The 17,729-nt window shown below is 36.2% G+C and overlaps 1 protein-coding gene across 2 annotated transcripts in view; it reads left to right on the forward strand.

The window, feature by feature from the left end:
• TTC39C (tetratricopeptide repeat domain 39C) overlaps positions 1 to 17,130 on the forward strand; it is a 41,560-nt gene extending 24,430 nt beyond the window's left edge. Inside the window, exons 7-14 of one of the 2 annotated variants that reach the window (XM_068396106.1) lie at positions 4,604 to 4,697; positions 5,550 to 5,657; positions 6,189 to 6,298; positions 6,974 to 7,097; positions 9,380 to 9,477; positions 10,396 to 10,500; positions 13,637 to 13,675; positions 14,296 to 17,130. In XM_068396106.1, the coding sequence (XP_068252207.1) occupies positions 4,604 to 4,697; positions 5,550 to 5,657; positions 6,189 to 6,298; positions 6,974 to 7,097; positions 9,380 to 9,477; positions 10,396 to 10,500; positions 13,637 to 13,675; positions 14,296 to 14,385 (768 nt within the window). In that variant the 3' untranslated portion in view covers positions 14,386 to 17,130. Of the gene's footprint in view, positions 1 to 4,603; positions 4,698 to 5,549; positions 5,658 to 6,188; positions 6,299 to 6,973; positions 7,098 to 9,379; positions 9,478 to 10,395; positions 10,501 to 13,636; positions 13,676 to 14,295 lie in introns of those variants that run through there. The other variant, XM_068396107.1, reaches the window with a different exon arrangement.
• The last annotated feature ends 599 nt before the right edge of the window (positions 17,131 to 17,729 follow it).

The raw sequence follows: 17,729 nt of genomic DNA on the forward strand, positions 1-17,729 counted from the left end.
GTAGCCTTATAGGTGCTACAAACATGGACCAAATTATCGTTCAACTTTTTTCCCAGATTCATGTTTTTGAGAAATGAAGTCTGAAAGCGTTTGGAGACTATTGAAACGAATGAGTTGAGGGAAAGGAGAGGAGGGTGATCTGGGAGAGCTGGAATGAAAGTGCACCAGAAAGTTAAAGGTTGCACTGGTAGGCTGATCCAATGTCTCTTTTTTTTCAAAGAGTAGGTTAAGAGGCTGCATATTAAAAGTAGCATTTTTCCTGACTTTTACATAATTCACTTAGTTATGTCCATAAAAACAGCCTATTTCTGTGCTTGACTTGTGATTTTATGGTGTGTATTCCAGCCTCACAAGTATTTCTTTGTGAATGTCTGACTATTTCTACCTTTGAAATACTTTCACTAAAGCTCATAATGATGTTTCGTGTAAGCTTAAGCTACTCAAAACAAGTGAGAATAATGTTTTATACTTGTGCCTAAAGGGTACTTAAAAATGTAATTAGTATTAGCTGCTGAAACACACTGGTCTGCAATCAAAGTTTCTGACCGTACCCATGGGCCTTTCATATTACCGTGAAAATAAAAATATTGCCGTCCATTTGCTAAATGTGTCTTGTATAATATTATAATTATGTTAATAAATACCAATTTACTTTTAAAACTGTGACTTAAGACTATTCAAGTGTGGTATTGTGGCTGGTAGTGAAAGATGGGCATGGTGATAGCATGGGAGAGGGCAGAGTAAAAGGTGGTGTTTTAAATCTTACATATTTCTGCTTTTTAGCTTGCAATTTTGCTTTCTCTCCCCCTCCCACCCCCAATCAGCAACACTTTTTAAAAATCTCCATCTGCTTTTTTAAATACTACAAATCACCCCACTCAGAAATAGTGAAATAGATTGATAGCTTCATGTGGAGAGCGGAAAGGGTATAAAGCAAAAATAAAGTGTTTGACAAAATGGCGAACTGGGCAAGATTGCTCCTCTTTGATTGGGAACAGACTCCAGATGTGTATATATAAGCAACAAGAAATCTCTGGGGCTGGGACAAAAACCTCAGGTTCTGAGGCTTGATCTGATAGAGTTTAGTTGGTATAGGTGCATGTTAAGAGTCTGAAGGAATAGGTACCAAATACTCCAGCTGACAGGCAGAACACCAGTGGTACATTCAGGTGTCAGTGTGGTTGATGTTCAGGCTGGTGAAAACGTGCAGTGGTGTTGCACGCTTAAACGTAATGCTGACAAGTACTCGTGCTTTTTAGTTACATTTTGTAGACATCATGGTGTCAGTGGTATCATTCTTATCTGGGGTGGGAGGGTGTGGCACGGAAAAGCAGACTGAGGGCAAGAGTAGTAATAAGCATTGAAAAGTCTTAAATGAATTTTTTGGAATAAAGTCACATTGATGTCTTAAGTAAAGAAATTTTCAGAGCTTGTGTAATGTCAGGGTTTATTTTCAGGAATTGTGCTGGCCTCTCTAGTTACTTGTTCTAGGCTATAAAATACAGAATCCTAGTTTTACTCTATCTTGATTTTGTGGCATGTCTAGGGAAAAATGGGGAGGAAGGGTGCTAAGGAACAGAAAATACAGGCTTTGAAATTGTCATATAGTGTCCTCCAGTGTAAATTGTCCCCTTTTAGATATTGTTTGCTGGTTTCCCCTTAGTGATGAACATGACTTCTTAAAAGCTTTACAAATTCATAGTCCTGATCGAGAATAGAGAGGTCCTGGGAGAGGGAAAGTGTCTTGAGATTTCAGAACAACTCTGAGGGAAAATGTGTGTCGGCTCAGGGAGCCGCCTTGGCTTGGTAAGATCTGTAGATGCTTAGTTGGTGGGTTGGGGTGTTCTTGGTTTTAATCTGAAGTCAAGAAAGATTATGGTTCTCATATTAGCTTTAATAATGCTCTTTAGGGTTACTTAGTTCTGTATATTACCCATTTTGTGGATTAATCTTTTTTTGTCTTTGATTATGTCCAAGAGAGGCATGAGTGATGCCTTTTGAAAGAGTTACAAGTATGCGCGTGTGTATGTTATATATATATCTTTTTTTAAATCTAAAGAACATCAGTTTCAAGTGTTGTCCATGATATGCTTGCAGACTCTTGGGACTTCAGAATTCTTTCTCTTTATTCTCTGAAACTGTAAAGGGATAGTAATTAATTTGTTTTAAGAATTAACACTAAGAGTAGAAATTCATATTTCAGCATGTTGTCACAATCCCTGGAGATGATTGAAACTAATTATTAAGAAATGTCTCTGGAACATACATACTGAGCTTGATGCTTAAGGCAAACTTAGGCAGATGTCAAAACACTTGAAAGATCTAGACAGAGAAATGGATTATAGAAGATTGAATATTTGACTAACTGGACTTGTATATTACTAGGTGGTCAGTACTTCATGTGCTGCCCCAGGCTGGTGTATGGCATTGCAGACAATGATGTAATTGCCATTAGTTGTTGTGTGGAATAACATGCCCTACAAATAAGTGATGTATATTTTTCAAATTTTTAGGTTTTTAGAAGGCAAAGTATCTTCACTGAAGACTAAAAATTTAGATTTCTTCTTTTTTTTTTTTCTCAGAAGCATTCTAAACATAGATTTACTGAACTTCTAAACTTCTTAATACAAAGATAAAGTTTTAAGCTGACATTATTTTATTTTATTTTTTCTGTAAGACTGGGCTCATAACACTTATTTTCCAGGAAGTCGTGTTGGGGTGATCCAGCATCAGTGAAGTAATGTGTAGTGGAGAGAATATGCTGCTGCAAAAGTAAACAAGGTGTACATTGCTCAGGCTCCCTGGTAACTTTGAGGGCAAATACAACTCACCTGTCTTTCTGTGTAGTATATTCTTCTGTTATGCCAACAGGTATCTTAGTCTAATCACCGTTTTATTTTCTAAGTATACAGTGTTTGTATTGGTACAGCTGTGGATCCCTTTGCTGGCAGTTGTGCTCTCTTGATGCAATATATATGATTTACAGTTAAATTGCTCCTTAGCAACTAAACCAGTTTTCCCTGATGAGACAAAGAAGAAAATCTAATAAAATAGCTTTAGAGCTCTGTGTGTGTGGTCTTAAGATACAACTCTGCAGATTTTTGCAGGAATTTTTGAATTCAATTATGCATGTGTAGATGACAGGTTTCCTTTTTCAAGGATTTCTTTCACTTACGTGCTTAACCAGCAGAGAGTGGCTTAAAGATTCTTCTGTTGTATAAATTATTGTAATTGTATGTGAGAATAAATATAGGAACGCTGTTAAAGCGGCTATAGGCCATACTGGGATGTATAGTGTGTCTGGGTATAAAACTAATCAAATGTTGATTTGCATCGCCCCCTTTATGATGATTGTTACGGAGAAGTCTCATCCTAGACTGCGAAAACTAGAAATTAAGGTAGTCAAAGAACTAACATTCTATTTTTTATAAAACTGTCAGCATCTTTTTGTTAAGCTGTTGGTAACTAATGATTTTACCAAAATGTTTTTTTATCTCATATGCCTTCTTATCTTCTTATATGTCATGCTGCATCTATGAATTCTCTATTAACTGTTGCTTAAAGTGGTTACTAAGGGATGTGGAAAAAGGTGAAACAGTTCAAAATAAATAAAGTTAAATATTAAAGATACTTTATTGTGCGGAAAGCTAAACTTTATTGGCAGATACTAAAAATACATGACTTTTAAAGGTGAAATGACTAATTAGAATAGAAATGAGATTACTCGAAAGCTTACTGCACAAAACAAATGAATTTCAGACTTAATAGCAAATAAGAGGAATAGAGCCCCTGATTTTTAAGGTTGAGAGATGATCTGAACTGGCTGTAAGTTATTGGTGATCACTATTACATTATTAAACTCCTACTATCCTCCTCTCCCCTTTTTTTAAATCTATAGTGTTCTACCTTTTTCTTTTTAAGTGGCTTTTAGAGTGCAAGTTCCTTACTGTGTGTTTTAATTTTTACTGTTGCACATGGTGGAACTGATTCTTAGTACCTCGCAAGCAAACGCTTTGCATTCTTGTCTAAAGTTTTGTTTAAATAAAAATCTGAGTTGCTTTGTATTAGTGATTCTTACTTCCCTTTTCTCTTATAATTTGGCTTTTGTATTACATTTCATATCATGAATACAAAATCTATGGAAAAATGTGTTCGCTATGGAACCTCTTTAAGATGCTTGTTTATAATTGTAGATAAAGGTCATAATTTGCCCGTGCTTCCATTCAAAAGTGATCAGGTTGAGCGAGCTGGGAGGAGGGAAGCTGGCCAAAGGAATTACAATGTGGAGCTAGTATATTGCATGAATATTAGCTCTTCTCCTTCAAACTGTTAGCTCTATGGTGGGTTTTAGCTCATTTAAATAATATAGAGTCTGAAATGAATTTTGAGATTTTACTCTCAATGGGATGTTGTGCCTCTTTCATGTAATCAAACCAGAGCCTGCAATCTGTAAGACACTTCATTTTTCTTTTTAACCACTTAGTTATTTTTGAATACCTGTTAACAGAAATCTAAATGTTTTCTTTCTCAAAATCAAATTGTCCAACAAATTTCAAATTTCAGACACTTGAATTTTTTTTGTTTCTTCTTTTGCTTTTGTTAGTGTCAAATCAATAGTGCCTTGACCTCATTTCATACCGCTTTGGAACTTGCAGCAGACCAAAGGGAGATTCAACATGTCTGCTTATATGAAATAGGTGAGTTGGATATGTTTATACTATGAATAGCTCACTTTCAGGTTTAGACTAGCAACTTCAATAAACTGGTTTATTTTTATTAGGATTTTAGAAAAGGTTTTAAAATACTGGCCTTTGTCTTGGATGGATTTTGGTGATAATCCTGTCTTCTTGTTTGGGCAAGTAGAATTCAACAGTTTTTCATGTATTTGCAGAAAACTTTAAAATTAAGGTGATGCAAAATCAGAGTGTAGGTGATAGAATCAAGGGCAAACTGTTCACCTACAGAATGTTATTTAAAATGAGAAATTAATTAATCTGATTTGTCTGTGGAATTACCTGTTTCTGTGCCAAAAACAAATTGGCCTGTTGAAGCTTCACAGTTTGCAGGACCTATATTTCACGTTCATTTCCTTCTATCAATAGCAATATATGCTATAGTTTCTCAATTTGCGTACAAGTCTTTAGAGTGGAGAAGATATGTTGCTTCAAGCTTTAAATGTGTCTCATTAAGAGATCTTGTCACAGTGGGGAAGAAGGGAGTAAGTAGTAGCTTTGTAAGTTTCAGCGTCCTCCAAAATCTAGTATTTAAATTACAAAAAAAGAGAGCGCTTTTGGTGTCTGTATAGATTTGTTGTTGCACTGAGGTGGGTTCATTGTTTTGTATGGAATCTTACAATTCAGCATTTCCCAGTAAATTTAAACTAGGCTTTAAATGTATGTCATTGATTTGTTTTGTTTTTAACTTCTCCAGTTACTGGTGTAATTGTTAAACTAGTTCCAGCTCTTATAACAGACTATGTGTTTCAGTAATGTTCACACCAAATTTGAATTACTGTGCTTTCTCCAAAGTTAAATTAGTCTTGCTTTTAGGTTGGTGCAGCATGATAGAGATGAATTTCAAAGATGCATTTGAATCCTTTGAAAGGCTTAAAAATGAATCCAGGTGGTCCCAGTGCTACTATGCTTACTTAACAGCAGGTGAGTATATTCAATGTGTTGGATAAGTGATAAATCAGTGATGTGATAAAGTTTTGTCACCGTTTTGTTTTGGGAAACTTACTAGTGCACATAGTGCCCTCCACACTGCCTGCTGTTTATGCAGCTTTATGCCGGACTTGACTTACATAATTTTGCTTGTTTATATAATGTATGCCTGCATGCCCGCACATGCATGTGCGTAAGTACTCCCCCGGCCCCAATGTAGGTACAGTTATGATTGTCAGTGTAGTGACAGGTCATAAAACAGTGTATTGCAAAGATTTAATAAAAAAAATCCTTAGAGGTTGGGTTGTATTAGTTCCTTTAATGGGTACGAAAAAGTAGTGCTGACTTGTTAATGATCACAGAGGGTACCTGGGAGAGCTGGGTTTTGCATGTTTGCCAAATCCCTGGTCTAGATCCTTTCTGGAAGTGTGTCTTTTTCCTGTGACCATACGATATCTAATCTTATTTTTTCCTGTTTCGTATCCCAGTAGTGTTAACATGTTTGTCTTTCTGTGTTCTTAACAGTGTGTCAAGGAGCCACTGGTGATGTTAGTGGTGCTCAGAATGTGTTCAAGGAAGTTCAGAAGCTTTTCAAAAGAAAAAACAATCAGATTGAACAATTTTCAGTGAAAAAGGTTTGGTTTAGCATAGGCTGACTTGTTTCAGTACTGTAATTACGCTTGGTAATTCTGTTGGATTCTTTACCAGTATTTATTTTTGAAGGATGTATCTGTTTTCTCCTATGTTGCTTCTGTAGAATTAGTGGGAAGGATTCAGGTGGAAAAACAGTAGTGTCATGTATTTTAGGGACCTAGCAAAAGAAATGTGAATTAGCTATTCACTTTACAACTAAAGTAATTATTAAAGATAAAAATACATGATACTGTAGTTGCTTTAGTAATTTTCCTTCTAGCTTTGCCATTCTTACTCCTTTTTATCTTGTCTTGTTTGTCAGAGCCTTAGTTCTTTATGAAAAGTAGGAGTTGTCTAGGAAATATCTCCCAACTGGTCATCTTGCAGATGTTACTGTTTCAGCAGCCAGTCAATGTGTACTTGGGATTGTGAAGTACAATAAAACAAACCTAGGCTGCATACAAGGAAGCTTTAATTTTGATCAATATGTAAGCCCATAAATTAATTGAAAGAATTTGCTTTTTAGTCTTAAAGTCTTTCAGCTAAGTTACCATTGACTTTATTTTCATAAAATTGTTGGATGCTTTCATGAAACAGTTAGAATTACTATGTGTGTTATGTTCCCTGTAAAAGGACAGATGACAGATCTCCCTTCCCTCTTTCTCCCCACTTTGCAGGCAGATAGATTTAGAAAACAAATGCCGACCAAAGAGCTCTGTGTCCTGGCATCCATTGAAGTGTTGTACTTATGGAAAGCCCTTCCAAACTGTTCCCTCTCAAACTTACAGCACATGAGCCAAGGTATAATATGGTTCCTTGATTTATTTGTTTACTTTTTTAAATGAGGTGTGTAAATTTCTTCTGTTGTGTGAAGTAGCTGATTGTTGTAACATGAAAATTTAAACCTGTGTGCATGTGTGATAGTAAAACAGGTAATAATAGAATAATGACCCATTGAGATTCAGCTTAATGCTTCATTTTTACCGTTTTTATAGGTTTTTGGGAGAAGTTTAACTGCCTTGCTGCATATAGTTGTTTTTTTAATTAATTGTGTTTGCCCATTGTTTAAAGTGAAACAATAGTGTGATTGTTCAAAGTCACTAAGCAAAATTTAACTCATTAAACCTAGCTACAGAGTAAAATAAAAATAACCAATTCATTTCTGCGTGTCAGTTTTCTTCTAAGAGGAAAAACGTAGCTTGTGAGGTCGTCTATGACATGGTGAGGGTTCTGTTTATCTTGGCTGCTGGGACCATCTTAGTGGTGAAAGGAGGATTTTGTGATTGCCTCTTTCTTAGTCTCCGGATAACTTTGGATGTCTGTCACGTGAAGCTTACAGTAACAGTGTTTATTGTGAAGTTTTCAGTACTTCTTCCTCCATCCAGCGATCAGTCTTGTTTGCAGTCTGCAAACAGTTTCAAGTTATTACCTGCTCATTTAGAAAATAAAAAATGTCTGCCACTGAGATATTTCCTTTTTTCTGCAGTTGTGAACTTTTGATTGGACATGATTTTTATGTTAAACAAGAAAAAGACCAGTCTTTAAGTTGAGAGTCAGGACTAGTATTGGGGTTTTGTTCTGTTTTTAATTTAAGATAGTTTATCCATTCAAGCTGTGTGATGGCAGTGTGTTACATTCAGATCTCTAGTTTTCTAGTCCCAAAAATAATGGTGAAGGCTTCAAAATTAGATTTACTTACGTAAAAGTAAATTTCAGGATTGTCTGTCATTTGCCTTCAGAGCAATCAGCTTTAGAGGTTGTAAAGAGTGTGCACTTCTCTCCCACACACTCAGAAGCTGTGTAGATCTTTCTTGTATAAGCTTCTAGTCAGTGGTGCACATTTTAATGTGGAATAGCAGTTTAGATTAAAGTTCAGAGATACACTTCTTGTACGATATGACACTGACAGATGTGTCTGCATCAGTGATCCGTGGTTGAAGATCTTCTGCACAATGAGAATGTTATTGCTGCGCCTTATGTGTATCTCAAGAACGATGAGATGGTAGGGGAGTTTTTTTTTATTTGCTTCCTCTTCTCTTGAACAATTGGAGTGTAATTTGCTGGGGCGAGTTTCCAGGCTTTTCCTCAGGTCTAGAAGTTGACTTAGAAATAAAGGAATTAACTTGTATCCACATGTATCTCTGTAAGTAAAATGCAAAGTAACTTGAGACTTGCAATACAAGTGAGATTTGACAGCCTTGTGTATTGCGTAGGGTCTGAGTACTTCACACAGCCAACTCTTAGTTATTCATAGGTGGCTTATTTGGTTTGTGGATTAACTGTGTTGTGAATGCAGAGCTAGTTACGATCTGGCAGGGTTTATGAGATGAGGCAGAATGCGAAGTTAAAGGAGCTCTACTGCCTTGATTTAACAGAGCTGGCGCTAATAAGCTTGATCAAAATGGAGCCTGATTAACCTAGAGACGGTTACGTGCATCATGATTCAGTTCTTTCTGAAAACAGAGCACTACTCAGCTGAGGCATAGTCTGTCCCTGGATTGTGGACCAGCTAAAGTCTGGCAAATAAGCCTTATCCTCTCATCAGCATTGAGAATTGTGATGCCAGATTACCCCAGTCTGGGTTTTTAAGTCCAGTATGGATTTTTGTGCGTCTGTTACTTAGCTTTAGTTCAGAACAAATCAGCTTTGTTTGAACTCTTGTCCTGTGCTTCTTGCAACTTGGACTATGTACTTTTCTTTCAGTATCTGGGACAACCTAGCTTCCCATAACACCAGAAGGAGGTGATTGTTTCTTAACTTTACCTTTTAGTGAATATTTCAAAGACCAGTAGAGAAATGGATTCTCTTCTTCTTGTGAGAAGAACGCACCAACTGCCTTTGACTTCAGCCCATTAATTCCTGTTAGGCACTGTTCTCATGAGTGACAGATTGCTTGATGAGGTTCATACAAAATGGGTTGTATTTAAAAGAAACCAGATTACTTTGATTTATATTGATGTTACTAGCATCTCATTTTTCTGATTAGATTTAATCATCAAACTAAAAGTCACTGTAGACTACAGTTTTTGTCTAAGGAAGGATTTAAATCCATCCTGTTTGTGTACTGAAATCTTTTCATTAAGCTTGTCAGGATGTTGATGATTCATCGGCTGTTGGTTTGAGGAATTTGCTTCTTGGTGCCATACACAAATGCTTAGGAAATTCTGAAGATGCTGTTCAGGTAAGTTGTTAAATGATAATTTACACCACTAATCCTATTTTATAAGCTGTTCTGTTAAACAGTAAATATTATCGAGTAAGAGTGTTAAGCAAGCTGTTGATCGTACAGTTTTGTGAATTCCAACAGAGTATGTCAGGTTCTTTTCAAATCTTCTGTTTAGCATGTCTTCATTATATTCTGTGTTGTAAAAGTAATTGGCTGTGTTGAATGAACATGGTAGCTAAAGTGGCTTGTTAGGAGCAAGAGTTAAGGGGAAGCTGGGAAGAAAAATTGAAAAGTTCTTGACTCTGCTGGATTTATGTTGTCCAACAAAGAATATTCAACTTTTTTAAAAAAATAACATGGAGATTGACCTTTCAAAAGCATGGGTTTGCTGCTTCTCCTCCAGACCTATTAGACACTGAGAGGTTTGATTATTAGCACATACCAAAGAATAATCTTGCCACTGCTCCAGGCTTTGATCTGTAGGCACAACTTCTTTCCTCCCCAAAATAGAATGCAATTCACATAAGCAACAAGGGAGCTGATGCTGGCTTTATATCTTTTTTCTTTTTTTTCCTGCTTCTCTCAAGCATATCTTAAATAATTTGGGTACTTCATCTGTGATGTTAAAGTTCCTTCTTAGATCTAGTATTTTTTCAATATGAAGTTGGAAAACTCTTGAAACAGTCAATACATTACTTTGTAAAAATCCAAACAAATAGTTTTGCCTCGATACAGTAGTATCAGTGAAAACCTCTGGGTCCTTCCTTGAAGAATCTCTACCGCTGGAAATTTTTTAATGTATTCTCATTTTAGCTTTGGGCTAATTTCTAGTGATTAAAGTTGTATGGTACTTCTGGATTTTTTTTTTTTTAAGTATCAAACAGTCAATTTTAATCTATTACTGCAATCCTTTTTTTCCTTTAATTTTTATAGTTCTTTCAGCGAGCTGCTAAAGATGAACTGTGTCGTCAAAACAACTTATACGTCCAGCCATATGCTTGCTATGAACTTGGCTGTCTTCTGTTAGACAATCCAGAGGTAATAGCTTAACCTATTTTTAAACTCTTAAAATTAGGATGAGGAGTCAACATACCACTATACAAACAATGAAACAAAGTTTATGGATGATAATGTATGTTAAGTTTTAAAAATTTGGTTTTTACCTACCGTAAAGAAACTTACTACTTTGTTTTTTTGCAAACCAAGAAATGCAATGCGTTTTAGGTAACATCTTAATTTTTCAATATCAAGAGCTATAAGGACATTCTGAGGAGCTTAGTTGTTTGTTGATAACAGTGCAATGACTTGTTTCGATGTTACTGGGTTTTATTTTTACATAAAAAAATAGAGCCTGAGGCTCTCTAGGATTCTTCAGGGTAGCTGTTACTTTCCTGACCATTAGTGGTGTCTTTTTGTAGTAGTAAAATGAACATGTCTGCAAACCTACAGCAAGAAGTAAAGTAAGAATTTCAATGAGTGTAGCACCACATTGTTTTGATTATTATTGAGTACTTTACTCCAAAAAGCACCACAAAGACTTCACTCTTCATCTCTCTGATCATGCCATGATGCCCATTTTTTCGTATGCACCTTACAGAAACAGTATATATAAGCACTGGGGTATGGAAATACTTCTGTCACCTCTCAAGACGCAAAGACCTCTCTCCCCCTTCACTTGCCTTAGTGTTCCTGCTGCTGGTGGCAGCAGAGGCCTGGCAAGAATGCCCTGGGTAGGCAGGGATTTGTTGTCTGCAGGTGGTATTTAGTGTGGTGAGTGCCTAGAATCATTTTCTTATGTATTTAATTTCCTGTTGGATGCTGTTCAAGCTCAAAGATTACCTGTAGTTATCCTCTCCAAATAGAATTTGGCACCTTCCTAAAACAGCTCCATGTTTTTGGGGTCAAACTTATATTTGGACCAATATGGTATTTGTCAAAAGTCTTTTTACTTTCGGATTATTTAACTCCACTCTTAGGACAGATACCTTCCTAATCTCACACATCAGTGCGTCTTGGAAACACGGCTGGACTGAGGGCACGCATGCCATCGTGCTATTTCATTGCAAGATATGTATAAGTAAAGTGATTTCAGTCCTTTAAATTCTGTTGAAGCTGTATGTGTTGGCATTTTGGCTTTCACCCTGAGCAGTGAGGTTTTTGTTGTTCAGGACAAAAAGGAAAATAATCCATGTGGCTTTCAGATGGTCCGAATGGCTTGATTGACGATACATTTGATCGTTCTAGTCTTTGCACATACCCTGCCCTCCTAGGGAGCCCAGAGAATCTTAAACCACTCTTGGTGCTAGTGTTTCCCTCCTCAAATGTCTTAACACCACTACTTGGAGTTTATGCCACTTTATGTAGTACTTCCTGAATCAGATTGCAATTTAGGGGAAGTGGTTAGAGGGTAATGACTGGAACCCCCACATCATTGTATGTAGTGTATAAAGTAGTTGGGCTGATAGTATCTCATATTCTTAAGATTCTGTTCTCAGTTGTTTTTAATCTTGTCAGATTTAATCATCTGAGCTGAACCTTCCCCTTAAAAAGGGAAGGACAGAAAAATCTTTCAATAAAAATGAATATTATGACAAAGGGCAAAACTAGAAAATGCTTTTAAAAATAATTGTTCTTTTTTGAAATTTTTTGAAATTTCTTTTTGAAAGCTCTTTTGAAAATGCTGCTGCCCTAAGACTTAGAACTGGACTTTGAAGTCTGGTAGGGAGGTCTGAGTCCAGTGATGTTCCTGCTGCCTTTTTTTCCATGTTCATATTTAAATTTGATCATGTCAGGTGTCTCCTTTTTTTTGAAGAGGTGTGGTGGGTAGTGAAGTTATCTGAAGATTTTGAGAATGTGGGAGCAGTCCTTCCTTCCTCCCTGCTTTACACGTAGTATGCGCACACAGTAACCAAACGTGCTTCATGTTGGGTGTTTGAGGACTAAATAAACAGCTTACAGCTGTACTGAGAAGCTATGGTAGTGCTTAGTATGTGAAGAATGTGCAGGAAACTCCCTCTTGTGGCACTCAGACAATGAGGAGGTAAATGATGCTTGACTTGAATAAAGTGGGATGGGGAAAAGCAAGAGCTAGAATTAGAGGTAAGTGGATACTGTTTATAGAAAATTCCATTTATTCGCTGAGGTGTTAAGTGAGACCTCTATAATGGTTAAGAAAGAGAAGGGAATAGGATTTTATAAATCTCATTTACCTGAGAGGCTGAGCATGTTAAAGACCTGAGCAACAGAATATGAATTTTAGTGTAAAAAGCATACTGTTATTAAATTACTCCTAATTACATGTTTGATTTACCATGTCATCTGAATCATCTTTGTGATTTTAAACTTGGTTCTGATCAAGTTCTTTAAGATTTTAGTATGGTTATGTCAAGAAGTTTACAGATTTTTTTTTTTTTTTGGTAGAAGTCTTAGATGCTGAATGTAATTTAACCAATATAAATACATATATTCATATTCAGATATAATTGAATAAGAAAACTTAATTTTTCTGTCTTAATTTTCCTTCCTGCCAGAGCAGCGGCTCGGCTCCCTCGGTGGGCTTGTAGGGTGGGAGGGGGGCGGGGGCTTTTTTTCCAGCCGCTTTCCCTTTTTCTTTATATATATTTTTAAATTTTAAAATCAACCAGGCAGTTGATTATTTATTTGTAACGCTTAAAATAAAAATGTATTGTATGATAAGAAATAAAACATGAGCTTTTCAGTAGTAAATACTAATTTGCAAATATGTATGTTTTTCCTTAAGAGTTTGAAATTGAGATTTCTGAAACAACGTGTAATGCTTAAAATCCAGTAACTTGTTTTGTAAATAAATGGCTTAAACTTTGCTTAAGAAACAAAAATTACTCTATTGATCAATTAGTCATTTACCTGTAGCCTCGTTTGTTTCCTTGTGCGTTGTTGTAGCTCACCATCATCGGTAACAACTTGTATTTAAAGCTGTGATTTCTCTTTTTCTGTAGACGACTGGAAACGCATAATCCTGTGTTTCTTGGGTGCCTCATTATTATTTCTAGTTTCCTAATTTGAGAGGGTTTTGTCTGCTTGGTACCTTGTTTTCAAGATAGAGATGCAATTCTGGGCTGACCAGGCTGTATACTTAAGATATTTTCTGTAACATTTGCAATGGATTTGTAATGCAATGTTTGTCTTTTTGTAGACTGTGCCAAGAGGCAAAGCTTTACTTCTCCAAGCCAAGGTAAAAACTAAGACACTTTAAAATTTATCTTTCTGAGATGAGGGCATTTGAGAGGTGGTGTTTTTAGGGGTTTGGGGCAGGGGGAGTGGATATTAAGTGTCGGTGTCCCTCACCTATAATCTGCAACACTATCATGTAGATAAACATTAGTGTATATGATACACATTAATGTATGTTATGTAGATATTTATTTCGAGGTCAGTCATAGCACAGAGCCCACATTAGTGACCTCTCTTGGAGTGTTAGAACCTTGCCAAGTTTTTCAACTAAGATTTGGCTACAGAAAGTTTGAAAATGACAACTCTCCACTCCTTGCCTGTTCCAATTGGTTCCTGCCTTGGGCATGTTGGGATTTTCTAGAGCTTTTGGACTTGCAGAACTTTCCAGGTGCTGTTCAACTACACGGGATCCAAACAGCATGTTCTGCTCTCTTTACCAGCTTGGAATTTCTGTAGTAATTCTGTTGCTTTGGGTAATGCGGGGATATTGCAACATGCAATCTCCAGTTCAGCTCTTTTCTTCAGTCTCTTTTGTAACATGACTTCTTAAGCATTAGTAGTAAAATTATCTTCACATCCTGAAGTGAGGGAGGCTAATAGTTAATGCTTTTCTTCCCCTAGGAGGAATTTACTGGCTATGACTTTGAGAACAGATTGCACGTCCGCATACACGCAGCCTTAGCCTCTCTGAGGGAAGTAGTTCCACAGTGACGGACAGGAAGGCTTGTTATCCTTTCCCACAGTTTCTGCACTTTAAGATGAAGCAGAAGAAAAAGCTATTGGGAAGACCAGCTTTTCTTCTGAAAACCACTTGTGCCAGAGACACTTTCCTAGTATGGTCGGAGTTGGTATGGCTTAGTAAAACATTACTATTTTAACTAAAAGTAAATCAACCAGGAAGAAGGTTAAGTGACCTTGTGTTTTTAACTCTTCAGTTTTTAGTTTGTTTAAACCAAGCTGAACACAATTACTTGTAACTCTGCAGGTGAGCCTAAATAAGCACACATGATTTACTTCAAAAATATTGGCAGATGCGATTTTTGCGTTTTAAAATACTTAGATCTAAAATATGCCAAAGAATAATACAATAAAAGTAATTGGCGTGAATACTGAAGTTGGGAATGGGCAGAACACTTTTTTTCTTCAAGCATTAGCCAATACACAGGAGGAGGAGGAAAACTGTTAAGCCACAAAAAGCAGATCTTATGGAATTTTAGTGGCTTATGTCAGTGACTTCATGATGACTAATCTGTGAATTTTAAACCTCACATCCCCTTCCATTCTTCCTTCCCTCCCAACCCAGCTCATACTTGTGATATAAATTATGTCAATATTTAGGATCTCTGCTTCTGGTACATTCCAGCCAAATACTTACTTTGTTTGACATGCTATTACAGTGTGGGCAGTTTTTATTTCTGCTCTTAATATTCTATTATGTTAAAATACATAGGCCAGATACAGTAGTTCTACATAGTTTTCATTCAAGCTGCTGAATCTTTATAGCAGTGATCTTTAAAGGTATTGAAAAAAACCAACCAAACAAAACACAAACCCAAAATTCTACTGTGGTAGTTATACCAATACTACAATATCCAAAGTCTCTATATGGTATTCCAGACTTGTGGTGTTAAGATATTGAAATACCTCAGAGAGCTTAAAACTTGTGTCATGACCACATAATTTTTAATACTTGGCAATCTGTGTGCTCATCTGTAGCTTTTTTTACTTTTGTCTGTAATATGTAGTATCTCCTTCTGTTTTATATTCAGTTAATATCGTATTCTAGGGAGGTAAATATTTTTTTAAAGAAGCTTATAAATGGAAATCTGGCCTGAAAGTTAGTTGAATTACGTTACTTTGCAAAGCTAAGAAAACTGTATATCCTTGGAAATAGTTATCCAAAAGCCTTATCTTTACTTTGGTCAGGTTGCCTTAAACAGTTCCTTAGCTTAAACTTTTTTTTTCCTTTTCCTACCCTTTTGTAGAATATGTTGCCAAAGTTTTAGACCTTGCCCACACCTAACCTTCATTGATTTGCTTTTGAGGTTGCATCTAAAGCAGGACTGATATGGAGGAGAAAAGTAATATCCTATTTGGTAGGCCAAATGAAACAGTTGAGACACTTTTATTTCTCCTTAGAAATACACAGTTCCTACTATGAAAGGCATTCCTAGAGCAGTTAAACACTTCTGTTGCAGTTCCTGAAGGAGAGGAGAGACTCTTAACTCTTAGAAAAGCAGTTTTATTTTTCTAAAATATAGGTGTGTTACAGATAGAACACTGTTGGGTTTTTTTTAAATTCAAATTTGACAGTAATATTGAGTCACAAATGAGTGTTGACTAGAAAACAATATTTTGTCTATGTAGTGACTACTTAGAATTCAAATAATAATTTTAAAAATAGGCTTTAATGTACTTGAAATCTTATTTTGTCTTATCTGACTTCTAATGTTTTGCAATGAGACAGACAGTCCATTCTGGGTAAATAGCTAGAAACAGTACAGTTACTGACAAAATTCCTTTTAAATATGCTGCTTAAATATAATGTGAGATTATACTTTTCAGGACACGAAGCACCTGCATGCAACTTGTGTTGGGATATCTAGGGTCTACGTACTTGGAGGTAGCTAGCAAATTGTAGTACATGTACTAAAAGGCCAGGCCAGGAGTGAGTATGGAAAGACACTATGTATTCATGTAACAGTTTAACTCTGTGCAAATTGCAGCTTTTCTGTGGATTTAGCGAATCATCACTGAAATAGAACTGTCTGTTTCTGTATTAATTTTTTTTCCTCCCCTCGTAGGAGAATCTCCTACATTGTAAACGTCAAAATTATTTTTTATGTTAGATTGTGCCTGTGATGAGAAAAATTTAAACTGTATTTTGTGTAAACTGATAAGTTTTTATACTTTGGAACTCGGAGGCATGGTCTAATAGCAATAATGGAATATGCATCTTGCTAGTTAATATGTTAAGACTATCTTTACTGGGTCAGGTATTTTTGTTGATGTTGATGCAGTTTTTATCTCTATGACTCATTTCAAATAAATGACTAGAATTTTTAGATGTCACAAAGTGGCATATTTATTGTGATGTACTGTAAATGTTGTTAATTTACAGAACTTGCACTTTTATATTTCTGAGTAAAATTAAAAGAAACGTGGACATGAGTTTTGTTCCCTTGCTCCTCGAATTTGTCTTTTAATTGGTGGCCTCCTGAACAAGATGCTATCAAGTGTTGGGAAAACTTCTGGGATGTCAAGTGACTCTATAACAAAGTTTTCTAGTCAGCAATTACCTCAGCCTTTGTTCTTCCAGTACAATTATAGTCTCCTGGTTTAGAGTGAGTTACATGTGTCATGTTGAGACCAACTGTAGAGTGAACAAGGCTTAAGATGCATTTTTAAGACACCAAATTTACTTGTTCTTCATTAAAGAAAAAGAACCACACCCAATTGTATTTGTTGTATTCTTCCATCTTTAAAAAATGTTTCTAATTTACTCTAAAGCAAGCACTTTAATTTCTTCTCTCTCTGACCTTGAAAGCTTGTTTCATATTCTAGTTATGCTTTGTTCTTAAATAAAATGCCCCAAATGTTGTATTCTACTCCTTTTCAATTTACAACAATCTGTTTGCGTTTCCAGCAGTTGATCATCCTTACGTTTAAAAATTGCTCTGTAACTGTTTGAGGTTTGAACAGGAGCAAGTGTGAGGTTGGTGGAGGGCTATACGTAGTGTTACAAGGGTGCTCATTGAACCTCACAGTGGAGTGAAAGCAGGGCAGCCTGTCAATGATGCTCAAATTCCCTTTCCAGTCATCACTACAAAATACTAACAGTGGTAGCAATCACTCTCATGAAAAATAATGCGATCCCAAACAAGTATTATTAAAGCTAACGTTAAGAAGTGAATTTTTACTTGGCTGTCTTTTAAGGCAGTTGGGCAGCCGATGGCATCTGACCAGCATGCCTGTCTGTGGCTCAGCAGGGGCTCTGCAGGCAGCCTAGAAGACAAATGGTGACTCCGCTGAAGTTTAGGAGTAAGAAGTACAGG

The sequence above is a fragment of the Nyctibius grandis genome, chromosome 3, assembly GCF_013368605.1.
Source record: "Nyctibius grandis isolate bNycGra1 chromosome 3, bNycGra1.pri, whole genome shotgun sequence".
Lineage (NCBI taxonomy): Eukaryota > Metazoa > Chordata > Aves > Nyctibiiformes > Nyctibiidae > Nyctibius > Nyctibius grandis.